This window comes from Mustelus asterias, chromosome 24, assembly GCF_964213995.1.
Source record: "Mustelus asterias chromosome 24, sMusAst1.hap1.1, whole genome shotgun sequence".
In the NCBI taxonomy this organism is placed as follows: Eukaryota; Metazoa; Chordata; class Chondrichthyes; order Carcharhiniformes; family Triakidae; genus Mustelus; species Mustelus asterias.
The window spans coordinates 42,871,185-42,884,623 of record NC_135824.1 but is presented as its reverse complement, the minus strand read 5'-3'; the positions used below and the strand labels follow the sequence as shown (position 1 = coordinate 42,884,623).

The 13,439-nt window shown below is 46.7% G+C and overlaps 1 protein-coding gene across 2 annotated transcripts in view; it reads left to right on the top strand.

Moving 5' to 3' along the window:
• LOC144511340 (galectin-9-like) overlaps positions 1-9,290 on the top strand; it is a 67,309-nt gene extending 58,019 nt beyond the window's left edge. For both annotated transcript variants that reach the window (XM_078241611.1, XM_078241612.1), the window contains 3 exons: positions 122-207; positions 1,513-1,678; positions 8,120-9,290. In XM_078241611.1, coding sequence (XP_078097737.1) covers positions 122-207; positions 1,513-1,678; positions 8,120-8,266 — 399 coding nt within the window. In that variant the 3' untranslated portion in view covers positions 8,267-9,290. The remainder of the gene's footprint in view (positions 1-121; positions 208-1,512; positions 1,679-8,119) is intronic.
• The last annotated feature ends 4,149 nt before the right edge of the window (positions 9,291-13,439 follow it).

Here is a 13,439-nt window from a genome sequence, read left to right as displayed (position 1 = left end):
AGAGTGTACCCGGCCTGGTTTACCCAGAGGTCAGAGTGTACCCGGCCTGGTTTACCCAGAGGTCAGAGTGTACTGAGGCCTGGATTGAGTTTCTCCTCATGTGTTGCTGTTTCTTTTCCAGACTGTTCCGTACCAGGCTTACCTAGGAAGCATCCGGCCACAGCAGCAGATAAAAGTTGTCGGCACTGTGAAACCCAAGCCTTACAGGTAAACTGTGGACCATGGGCATGACAGAGTTTAAGGTTCTTTATAAAAGTGTATGAGACAACCACAGTAGAATCATAGAATCCCTGCAGGCAGGCAGGAGACCATTTGGCCCATCGAGATTTCCTAGGATGCTACCAGGACTTGATGGATTGAGTTATAAGGAGAGGCTGGATAGACTGGGACTTTTTTCTCTGGAGTGTCGGAGGCGGAGGGGTGACCTTATAATGAGGGGCACAGATCAGCTAGATAGTCAATATCTTTTCCCAAAGGTAGGGGAGTCTAAAACTAGAGGGCACAGGTTTAAGGCGAGAGGGGAGAGATACAAAAGTGTCCAGAGGGGCAATTGTTTCACACAGAGGGTGGTGAGTGTCTGGAACAAGCTGCCAGGGGTAGTAGGCGGGTACAATTTTGTCTTTTAAAAAGCATTTAGATAGTTACATGGGTATTGAGGGATATGGGCCAAATGCGGCCAATTGGGACTAGCTTAGGGGTTTTAAAAAAAAAGGGCGGCCGGGACAAGTTGGGCCGAAGGGCCTGTTTCCATGCTGTAAACCCCTATGACTCTACCCCAGCAACAATCCTACCCAGGCCCTATCCTCATAACCCCACATACTTACCCTGCTGTTCCCCCTGACACTAAGGGGCAATTTAGCATGGCCAATCCACACATCTTTGGAGTGCGGGTGGAAACCGCAGCACCCGGAGGAAACCCAGGCAGACATGGGGCAGATGCCGCAAACTCCACACAGACAGTGACCCAAGGCTGGAGTTGAACTCAGGTCCCTGGTGCTGTGAGGCAGCAATGCTAACCACCGTGCCACCCAGTATGCCAACACCTCCATTGTACGATTCTCACCTTTATATTCAAATCCCTCCTATGGTCTTGCCCTCCGTCACCTCCTCCAGCCACCTCAAATCTCAAATTCTGGTCTCTGACACATCCTTATTCCCCTATTCTTTGCAATTTTACTTCCACATTGTCCTCCCTTCAATATACTGTCCATCACCTTCTTATGAACTGTTCCGTTTATTCGCCCATTTTTATGACTACTTAATTCTTACAAGTTCTTAACCTAATGATTTAGTCTATTTTTTTTAATTTAAAAAGATTGTAATTCCCCATCCAGGCAGCCAAAGGATTTCTTGAATAAAATGCCATTAATATTATCCCCAATTACCTTCCCACCATCGTTAATGTCTCGGCCTAAGCTCTGGGATTCCCCTCTTTCTTCACCGCTCTACCCCGCTATCCTTCATGTATATCGAATCATCTCCCAGTTCAAGTCGTGCCTATTGTTTTTTCAGGTTTACCATTAATCTGAAGACTGGTTACTCGAATAACATTGCTCTCCACATAAACCAAAGATTCGATGAGAATGCAGTGGTGAGGAACAGCTGCATCAACCAGAGCTGGGGTACGGAGGAGAGAAGCCTGCCCTTCCTCCCATTTGTGCCTGGCCAGACATTTGAGGTAAGCTCCCTGACAAATGTGAGGTAATGCACTTTGGAAGGTCTAATACAGATGGGAGATATACAGTAAATGGCAGAACCCTTAAGAGTATTGATAGGCAAAGGGATCTGGGTGTACAGGTACACAGGTCACTGAAAGTGGCAACGCAGGTGGAGAAGGTAGTCAAGAAGGCATACGGCATGCTTGCCTTCATCGGCCGGGGCATTGAGTTTAAAAATTGGTAAGTCATGTTGCAGCTTTATAGAACCTTAGTTAGGCCGCACTTGGAATACAGTGTTCAATTCTGTCGCCACACTACCAGAAGGATGTGGAGGCTTTGGAAAGGTACAGAAAAGATCTACCAGGGTGTTGCCTGGTATGGAGGGCATTAGCTATGAGGAGAGGTTGGAGAAACTTGGTTTGTTCTCATTGGAATGACGGAGGTTGAGGGGCGATCTGGTAGAAGTCTACAAGATTATGAGAGGCATGGACAGGGTGGATAGTCAGAAGCTTTTTCCCAGGGTGGAAGAGTCAATTACTAGGGGGCATAGGTTTAAGGTGCGAGGGGCAAGGTTTAAAGGAGATGTACAAGGCAAGGTTTAAAGGAGATATACGAGGCAGATTTTTTACACAGAGTGGTGGGTGCCTGGAACTCGTTACCGGGAGTGGTCGTGGAAGCAGATACGGTAGTGAGTTTTAAGGAGCATCTGGACAAATACATGAATAGGATGGGAATAGAGGGATATGGTCCCCGGAAGGGTAGGGGGTTTTAGTTCAGTCGGGCAGCATGGTCGGTGCAGGCTTGGAGGGCCAAAGGGCCTGTTCCTGTGCTGTAAACAAAAAGCAGAACAGTACAGCACAGTACAGGCCCTTCGGCCCTCGATGTTGTGCCGAGCTTTATCTGAAACCAAGATCAAGCTATCCCACTCCCTATCATCCTGGTGTGCTCCATGTGCCTATCCAATAATCGCTTGAAATTTCCTCAAGTGTCTAACTCCACTATCACAGCAGGCAGTCCATTCCACACCCCAACCACTCTCTGAGTAAAGAACCTACCTCGTACATCCCTCCTATATCTCCCACCATGAACCTTATAGTTATGCCCCCGAGTAACAGCTACATTCACCCAAGGAAATAGTCTCTGAACTTCCACTCTATCTATCCCCCTTATCATCTGATAAACTTCTATTAAGTCATCCTCCTCCACTCTAAAGAGAAAAGTCCTAGCTCCCTCAACTTTTCCTCATAAGACCTACCCTCCAAACCAGGCAGCATCCTGGTAAATCTCCTCTGCACTCTCTCCAATGCTTCCACATCCTTCTTATAGTGAGGTGACCAGAACTGCACACAATATTCCAAATGTGGTCTCACCAAGGTCCTGTACAGTTGCAGCACAACCCCACGGCTGGTAAACTCAAACCCCCTGTTAATAAACGCTAACACACTATAGGCCTTCTTCACGGCTCTATCCACTTGAGTGGCAACCTTCAGAGATCTGTGGATGTGAACCCCAAGATCTCTCTGTTCCTCCACATTCCTCAGAACCCTGCCGTTGACCCTGTAATCCGCATTCAAATTTGTCCTACCAAAATGAATCACCTCGCACTTAGAAATCATAGAAATCATAGAAACCCTACAGTGCAGAAGGAGGCCATTCGGCCCATCGAGTCTGCACCGACAACAATCCCACCCAGGCCCTACCCCCACATATTTTACCCGCTAATGTACGCATCTCAGGACTCTAAGGGGCAATTTTTAACCTGGCCAATCAACCTAACCCACACATCTTTGGACTGTGGGAGGAAACCGGAGCACCCGGAGGAAACCCACGCAGACACGAGGAGAATGTGCAAACTCCACACAGACAGTGACCCGAGCCGGGAATCGAACCCGGGACCCTGGAGCTGTGAAGCAGCAGTGCTAACCACTGTGCTACCGTGCCGCCCCTCACTTCTCAGTGTTAAACTCCATTTGCCATTTTTCGGCCCAGCTCTGCATCCTATCAATGTCTCTCTGCAGCCTACAACAGCCCTCCACCTCATCCACTACTCCACCAATCTTGGTGTCATCAGCAAATTTACTGATCCACCCTTCAGCCCCCTCCTCCAAGTCATTGATAAAAATCACAAATAGCAGAGGACCCAGCACTGATCCCTGTGGTACACTGCTGGTAACTGGTCTCCAGTCTGAAAATTTTCCATCCACCACCACCCTCTGTCTTCTATGAGATAGCCAGTTACTTATCCAATCGGCCAAATTTCCCTCTATCCCACACCTCCTTACTTTCGTCATAAGCCTACCATGGGGAACCTTATCAAACGCCCTACTAAAATCCATGTATATGACATCAACTGCTCTACCTTCATCTACACACTTAGTTACCTCTCAAAGAATTCAATCAAATTTGTGAGGCAAGACTTACCCTTCACAAATCCATGCTATCACGGATTAAGCTGCATCTTTCCAAATGGTCATAAATCCTATCCCTCGGGACCTTTTCCATTAACTTACCGACCACCGAACTAAGACTGACCGGCCTATAATTACCAGGGTCATTCCTATTTCCTTTCTTGAACAGAGGAACAACATTCGCCACTCTCCAGTCCTCTGGCACTATCCCCGTGGACAGTGAGGACCCAAAAATCAAAGCCAAAGGCTCTGCAATCTCATCCCTTGCCTCCCAAAGAATCCTAGGATATATCCCATCTGGCCCAGGGGACTAATCAACCCTCAGGTTTTTCAAAATTGCTGATACACCTTCCCTCAGAACATCTACCTCCTCCAGCCTATCAGCCTGTATCACACTTTCATGCTCAAAAACATGGCCCCTCTCCTTGGTGAACACTGAAGAAAAGTATTCATTCATCACCTCTCCTATCTCTTTTGACTCCATGCACAAGTTCCCACTACTGTCCTCGACCGGACCTAACCTCACCCTGGTCATTCTTTTATTCCTCACATAAGAGTAAAAAGCCTTGGGGTTTTCCTTGATCCGACCCGCCTCGGACTTCTCATGCCCCCTCCTAGCTCTCCTAAGCCCTTTTTTTTTTTAGCTCATTCCTTGCTACCTTGTAACCCTCAAGTGACCCAACTGAACCCTGTTTTCTCATCCTTACATACGCTTCCTTTTTCCTCTTGACAAGACATTCAACCTCTTTTGTGAACCATGGTTCCCTCACTCGGCCATTTCCTCCCTGCCTGACAGGGACATACCTATCAAGGACACGCAGTATTTGTTCCTTGAACAAGCTCCACTTTTCATTAGTGCCTTTCCCTGACAGTTTCTGTTCCCATCTTATGCTCCCTAATTCTTGCCTAATCGCATCATAATTACCCCTCCCACAATTGTAAACCTTGCCCTGTCGTACGGCCCTATCCCTCTCCATTGCAATAGTAAAAGACACCGAATTATGGTCACTATCTCCAAAGTGCTCTCCCACAACCAAATCTAACACTTGGCCCGGTTCATTTCCCAGTACTAGGTCCAATGTGGCCGCACCTCTTGTCGGCCTATCCACATATTGTGTCAGGAAACTCTCCTGCACACACTGCACAAAAACTGCCCCATCCGAACTATTTGACCTACAAAGGTTCCAATCAATATTTGGAAAGTTAAAGTCACCTATGACAACTACCCTGTGACCTCCACACATATCCATAATCTGCTTAGCAATTTCTTCCTCCACATCTGTATTACTATTTGGGGGCCTATAGTAAACTCCTAACAATGTGCCGCTCCTTTCCTATTTCTAACTTCAGCCCATATTACCTCAGTTGGCAGATCCCCCTCGAAGTGCCTTTCAGCAGCCGTTAAACTATCCTTGATTAACAATGCTACTCCTCCACCTCTTTTACCACCTTCTCTACTCTTACTGAAACATCTATACCCTGGAACTTCCAACAACCATTCCTGTCCCTGTTCTAACCATGTCCCTGTAGTCCCTGTAATGGCCACAACATCGTAGTCCCAAGTACCAATCCACGCTCCAAGTTCACCTACCTTATTCCGGATGCTCCTTGCATTGAAGTAGACACACTTCAACCCACCTTCCTGTCTGCCAGTACACTCCTGCGACCTTGATACCTTCCTCAGTACCTCACTACACTCAACACTGGCTTCTGGACTACAGCTCGTTTTCCCATCCCCCTGACAAATTAGTTTAAACCCCCCTGAAGAGCCGTAACAAATTTCCCTCCCAGGATATTGGTGCCCCTCTGGTTCAGGTGCAAACCGTCCTGTTTGTACAGGTCCCACCTTCCCCAGAATGTGCTCCAATTATCCACGTAACTGAAACCCTCCCTCCTACACCATCCCTGCAGCTACGTGTTTATCTGCACTCTCTCCCTGTTCTTCAACTCGCTATCACGTGGCACCGGCAACAAACCAGAGATGACAACATGGTTTGTCCTGGCTCTCAGCTTCCAGCCCAGCTCCCTAAATTCCTGTTTTAAATCCCCGTCCCTTCTCTTACCTATGTCGTTGGTACCAATGTGTACCATGACTTGTGACTGTTCCCCCTCCCCCTTAAGGATCCTGAAAACACGGTCCGAGACGTCACGGATCCTGGCACCCGGGAGGCAACATACCATCCGTGAGTCTCTTTCGCTGCCACAGAATCTCCCATCTGTCCCTCTAACTGTCGAGTCCCCAATGACTATTGCTCTCCTGTTCTCCCCCCTTCCCTTCTGAGCCATAGGGACGGACTCAGTGCTGGAGATCCGGTCACCGTGGCTTACCACTCGTAGGTCCCCCCCCCCCCCCCCCCCCCCCCCACCCCCAACAGTATCCAAAGCGGTATATTTGTTGCCGAGGGGAACGACCACAGGGGATCCCTGCACTGACTGCTTCCTCCCAGCCCTTCTCACCGTCACCCATCTATCTTCATACTTCGGAGTAACTACATCCCTGAAGCTTCTATCTATGACCACCTCTGCCTCCCGAATGATCCAAAGTTCATCCAGCTCCAGCTCCAATTCCCTAACACGGTCTTCAAGGAGCTGGAATTGGATGCACTTCCTGCAGGTGTACTCAGCTGGGACACTGGTGTTCCTCACCTCAAACATCCCACAGGAGGAACATTGCACTGCCTGCACTGACTCCCCGGCTAACTTACCTCAATAAGAAACGAAAGAGAGAAAAAAAAATGTAATTTTCTTTGTTCTTTGAGTGTGTACAGTGACTGACCCTGATCAGACCTACCCTGGACAAGGCTGAGTCCAAAGAATGAACTTCGAGATCAGTGGATCAATATTATCGACCTTGGCTACAGTTTGTTCTGAGCAATGTGCCCTCCTCCTCACTTTAATTGCTGCTAGGAAGAGGAGGGGGGGGGGTGGTCAAGTAGAGCCCTAAAATAGGATTTGCACATGGCATCGGGGCGTGACAGTGGTTCGAAATCTGGATTTTGCATCTGTCTTTACTAAGGAGAAAGATGCTGCCAGACCGTGGAGGAGGTAATTGAGACACTGAACGAAAGAACCATAGAATTCCTAAACTGCAGAAAGAGGCCATCTGGCCCATCAAGTCTGCACTGACTCTCCAAAAGAACATCTTACCCAGGTCCTATCCCCATAACCCCACATGTTTATTCTGCTAATTCCCCTAAACTACACATCTTGGACACTATGGGGCAATTTACCATGGCCAATCCACCTAACCTTTGCTTCCTTGGAGTCTGGGAGGAAACCGGAGCACCTGAAGGAAATTCATGCAGACATGGGGAGAACGTGCACACTCCACACAGACAGTGACCCAAGCCGGGATCGAACCAGAGTCCCTGGTGCTATGAGGCAGCAGTGTAACCACTGTGCCACCATGCCGCCCTTTTGAAATCTTTTAAATCTTTGGATTCTTTTGGAGTCCTAACACCAAACCACCCAATGATAACAAACAGTCCCGACCAACATTCCTCCCTCAACCAACCAATGACAACGATCAATCCCAGCCAACATTCCTCCCTTAACCAACCAATGACAGCAAACAGTGGCATTGTGGTGACATCACTGGACTGGATAGAGGCTCAAGCTAATTTTCCAGGAAGAAGGGTTCAAAAATCCCACCACGGCAGCTGGTGGAATTTAAAATAGAGATGGGCAATGAATGCTGGGATTGCCAGCGATGCCCAAATCCCTTGAAAGAATAAAGGAAAAAAATTCTTATCTATCTTATCGTTATGTTTAGGATGTTATGTGTTGGTTTAAGTGATAAAAGTCTGAACACCCAAAATAATTAATCTCTGAGACATGAGAAGACCCCGTGTGAAATGCCTGTTCTTTGTTGCTGAGGACTTTGTTTGATCAGATCAGTAACCTGATGTTGTGAGACTTCTTAAAGTCCAACAGATTTATTTGATATCACCAGCTTTCGGAGCGCTGCTCCTTCATCAGGTGAGTTTGATCAGATCACACAAGAGCCCTTTGATGTGGAGAGTTCCTGACTCATCTGGAATTATGTCTTTTCAGTTGCTGCTCGTGGTTCAACCAAACTGTTACAAGATTTCAGTCAATGGAAGACACCTGTTCAACTACAACCATCGGCTCCAACCCCTGAACCAAGTTGACCAGTTAGAGGTCACTGGTGACATCAGTCTTTCTCTTGTGCAGTACTAACATTTTGAAGTAATTCATCTGCTTTCCCGCAAAATTGAATCTACTTGGGCAAGTCCCACTTTCTTTAACCTCCTCCTTCTTGAAGAATAACCTTTAGTGTCAACTCCCCTCCACAGATGTGTGGATGCCGGCGTTGGACTGGGGTGGGCGCAGTAAGAAGTCTCACAACACCAGGTTAAAGCCCAATAGGTTATTTGGAATCACAAGCTTTTGGTTTCTTTTGTTTATTACAAATAATCACAAGCTTTTGGAGCGCTGGTGAGTCACCTGATGAAGGAGCAGCACTCCGCAAGCTCATGATTCCAAATAAACCTGTTGGACTTTAGCCTGGTGTTGTGAAACTTCTTACTGTTTCAGGAATAAGGAATTGGGGGAATGAAGGAGTTGACCATTCCTAGATTCTCGATAGTTGGCTTGTGGAAGCACTTGTCTGTTGCAGCTCAAGGAAAGAACATGGCTGACTCTCAAGGAATTTCCACAACTTTTTGTTGGATGATCCTTCGTTATAATTTGACGTACAGGACTCCAGGGTCAGAATTTCCCTCTTCCCCTTATCCCTTGCCTGCTCCAATTCTTAATTGAATCAGAGAATGACACAGTAACAAGGTCATTCAGCCCACTGTGTCAATGCTGACTTAACTCCATTAGTCCCACGCCCCGTCTCATGGTCCAACTGCTGTAAAAAACACAATTAAAGTGTCACTAATTTGGTATTGAGAAGAAATCTCCCCCTTTGCCATATGTCATACGAGATGGCCACTAACAAACAGCACTGAGAACGGTTACATTTCACTTATTGGTGGACTCAATGGGCCTAATGGCCTCCTTCTGCACATTAGACATTCAATGATTGGGATGGGTTTCAAACTGCTTCCATCTAAACTCCTAAATAGTGATGCAGTGATTAAAGGTTAACATTTCATGATTTTATTTTACAACTTTTGACAGCTGCACAGCCGGTTAAATATTATAATCACAATGTGTTTTAATGTTTTATGCTTATTAAAAGAGCTTTTGAATTTCATTTCGTTTCTTCCACCTTTGTTGTTATCATAGTATCCCACAGTTCAGAACAGGTTATTCAGCTCATCAAGTCGGCACCAACTCTCTGATAGAGTATCTTACACAGGATCTTATCCCCAAACCCATCATACTTCCCATGTCTAATCCACCTAATCCACACATCTTTAGACTGTGGGAGGAACTGGAGCACCCAGAGGAAACCCTCACAGATACGGGGAGAATGTGCAAACTCCGCACAGATAATGACCCAAGCCGAGAATTGAAACTGGGTCCCTGGCACTGTGAGGCAGCAGTGCTAACCACTGTGCCACCATGCTGCCAAACCACTGTGTCCCCCAAGGCATGGTTATGTGAACCAAAATGAACGCAAGCCAGGAGAAATCCAGGAATGTTGGGAATCTGTGCCAGAGGTGGTAGAGGATTCTGAGAAGTTATGGTAGCCCCCACAGTGTCTGGAGGAGAAAGGAGAACTCAACATTTCTGGCTGAAGACCATCTCTTGACAACTATGCAGTCACACCATCTGAACCCTTTCCCTAAGGTGAGTGGTCTTAGGGTAGAGAGTTGGGGAGATTGAGGTAAGGGGGAGGGTGGATAACCAGCCTCTGTAATGTCTTATATATGTTAGGGGTTGTGGGTTTTAATAAAAAGTAAAGATGTGATTTGCACGCGTAGGTTCGAACTAACAACAATATGTTTATTGAAAGAGCTACAGCCTGTATAGGGGACAAACAAAGTTAAACAGCTGCCTGTGCAACACCCTAATGACATCACCATCAAATCTTGCGACTGGCTCTTAAAGCAATCATGCAACCCTTTAAAATATATAACAGCCTCCCCTCCTAAATTCTAGCCTTTGACATTGGCCACTGACTTGGTCCCCAATCCCTAGCTCCTGCTATACTGGTTCTGCAGCAGAGGGAAGAAGCTACATGAGCTCATCCTAACCAATACATCTGTCTCTGTCAGTATTGATTGGACAACTGTTTTCATGGAGATACCACCATGTTAACAGAGATAGATTTCCAATTGATTTAGCAACTCAAAACTGGGCACCTCTGAACCACTGTGGGCCACCTGCAGCAGCAGAATTGTACTTAACCACAAACTGTAACCTCATGGCCCGTCATTTCCACTCGACCATTATCATCAAACAGGGATCAACCCTGTTTCAATGAAGAGTGCAGGAGGGCAGGATCAGCACCAGGAGAGCTAAAATGAGGTGAAGTTACAATACAGGACTACTTGCATGCCAAACAGCCGAAATAACATGCAATAAACAGTTCAATGATTCCACATCCAATGGATTTTTGATATGATTTTATTATTGTCACATGTATTGGGATAGTGAAAAGTATCGTTTCTTGCGCGCTATACGGACAAAGCATACCGTTCATAGAGTACATAGGGGAGAAGGAAAGGAGAGGGTGCAGAATGTAGTCTTATAGTTATAGCTAGGGTGTAGAGAAAGATCAACTTAATATAAGGTAGGTCTATTCAAAAGTTTGACGGCAGCAGGGAAAAAGCTGTCATTGAGTCGGTTGGTACGTGACCTCAGACTTTAGTATCTTTTTCCCGATGGACGAAAGTGGAAGAGAGAACGTCCGGGGTGCGTGGGGTCCTTGATTTTGCTGGCTGCTTTTCTGAGGCGACGGGAAGTGTAGGCAGTCAATGGATGGGAGGCTGGTTTGCGTGATGGACTGGGCTTCATTCACAACCCTTTGAAGTTTCTTGTGCCCGGAAAGGATGCTTTCTATGGTGCATCTGCATAAACTGGAAAGAGTCATAGCGGACATGACAAATTTCCTTAGCCTCCTGAGAAAGTAGAGGCTTTGCCGGGCTTTCTTAACTATAGCGTTGGCATGGGGGGGACCAGGACAGGTTGCTGGTGATCTGGACACCTAGAAAGCTCTTGACCATTTTCACTTCATCCCCCATTAATGCAGACAGCTCAAAGCTCTGCCGTCCTGCTACATTCATCCGTAAATGGAAGAGTTTTCAAAACACACTTTCAAGTCTTGGGCAGGCTGGGATCCCAGATAACTGTTATATTGTTGAAATACCTACTCCCCAGAGAAAACATTGGTTGACGTAACAGCTGAGGCTATCTAATCTCTGCTGTCAATTTCACAATGTTTGTTTACACAATGTTAAATAGTTTCAATGGTTTGTGGTCTTTGTTGTTGATACTTTAAAGGTCTGGATGATTGACACTTTTGTTGGTTTGTAGTGAAAATAACTCTTTAAACATAGCAGAAAGTTATGAATGAATTACTTTTTTAAAAAAGCTTTCTTTGAAATACATTCTAGTGTCATTATTGGATTTATTGCTTCTAAACAGTGTATAATGACATAGAAGTATCATGGGGTTATGGGAGTGAGTGGGAGTGGCAAATCTTGGCATGGGCGGCTGTGAAGAGGACCTTTTGAAGGTCCCCTCATGCAGGCCCGATTTCATGAACATTGGAGATACCTCTAGTCGGGGTGTCACTACCAGGGTGCCAGCGGCTAATGCAAGGTTGGCACTGCAGCTCCTGGGGGGAGAGGGACCAAGATGGTGTCCTGAGGGGAGGTTCCTGAGGGCAGTTCTGAGGCGGTTGTAATAATCTTACTGTGGCAAGTCTTCCATCACCAATCACCTTTATTTACAGCGGGTTCTAAACACAGTTCAATGGCTACAGAGTGCAGATTCGTCCCGAGTCTCTCGACTGCTGGCCTGAGTGGAGGCAGCTGGTGTTAAACCCCCCTCAGCCCCCATCCACTGTTCCTTTGCTTTTGGACGAGCCTTCACTCTCCAAATAGGGGAGCTCATTTTTAACGAGGCCATTTTCAAACCATTTTTCGCCATAGAAATTTCACCATAGAAAGTATTCTTTCTGGTTGTATCACAGCTTGATATGGCTCCTGCTCTGCCCAAGACCGCAAGGAACTACAAAAGGTCGTGAATGTAGTCCACACAAACCAGCCCCCCCATCCATTGACTCTGTCTACACTTCCCGCTGCCTCGGCAAAGCAGCCAACATAATTAAGGACCCCACGCACCCCGGACATTCTCTCTTCCACCTTCTTCCATCGGGAAAAAGATACAAAAGTCTGAGGTCACGTACCAACCGACTCAAGAACAGCTTCTTCCCTGCTGCTGTCAGACTTTTGAATGGACCTACCTCGCATTAAGTTGATCTTTCGCTACACCCTAGCTATGACTGTAACACTACATTCTGCACTCTCTCATTTCCTTCTCTATGAACAGTATGCTTTGTCTGAATAGCGTGCAAGAAACAATACTTTTCACTGCATACTAATACATGTGACAATAATAAATCAAATCAAACGGGAAGATCTATTGATGATCCCTCGTGGCCATCATAACATCCTTCCCCGTTCAAGTCCATTTCTTCCCCTGCACCCCTGCCACGGGTGTTCTTTTCCACTGTTTAGCGATCGGTCTGGGGTTGGTTGCAGGCAGGACTGGATCATAGGGTGTGAGCACAGTAAGAAGTCTCACAACACCAGGTTAAAGTCCAACAGGTTTATTTGGTAGCAAATACCATACGTTTTCGGAGCGCTGCCCCTTCATCAGATGGAGTGAAAATCTGTTCTCCAACAGGGCACAGAGACACAAAATCAAGTTACAGAATACTAATTAGAATGCAAATCTCTACAGCCAGCCAGGTCTTAAAGATAAAGTGGGTGGAGGGAACATTAAACACAGGTTAAAGAGATGTGTATTGTCTCCAGACAGAACAGCTAGTAAGATTCTGCAAGATCAGGGGGAAAGCTGTGGGGGTTACTGATAATGTGACATAAATCCAACATCCCGGTTTAGGCCGTCCTCATGTGTGCGGAACTTGGCTATCAGTTTCTGCTCAGCGACTCTGCGCTGTCGTGTGCCGTGAAGGCCGCCTTGGAGAACGCTTACCTGAAGATCCAAGGCTGAATGCCCGTGACTGCTGAAGTGCTCCCCCACAGGAAGAGAACAGTCTTGCCTGGTGATTGTCAAGTGGTGTTCATTCATCCGTTGTCGTAGCGTCTGCATGGTTTCCTCAATGTACCATGCCTCGGGACATCCTTTCCTGCAGCGTATCAGGTAGACAACGTTGGCCGAGTTGCAAGAGTATGTACCGTGTACCTGGTAGAAGGTGTTCTCACGT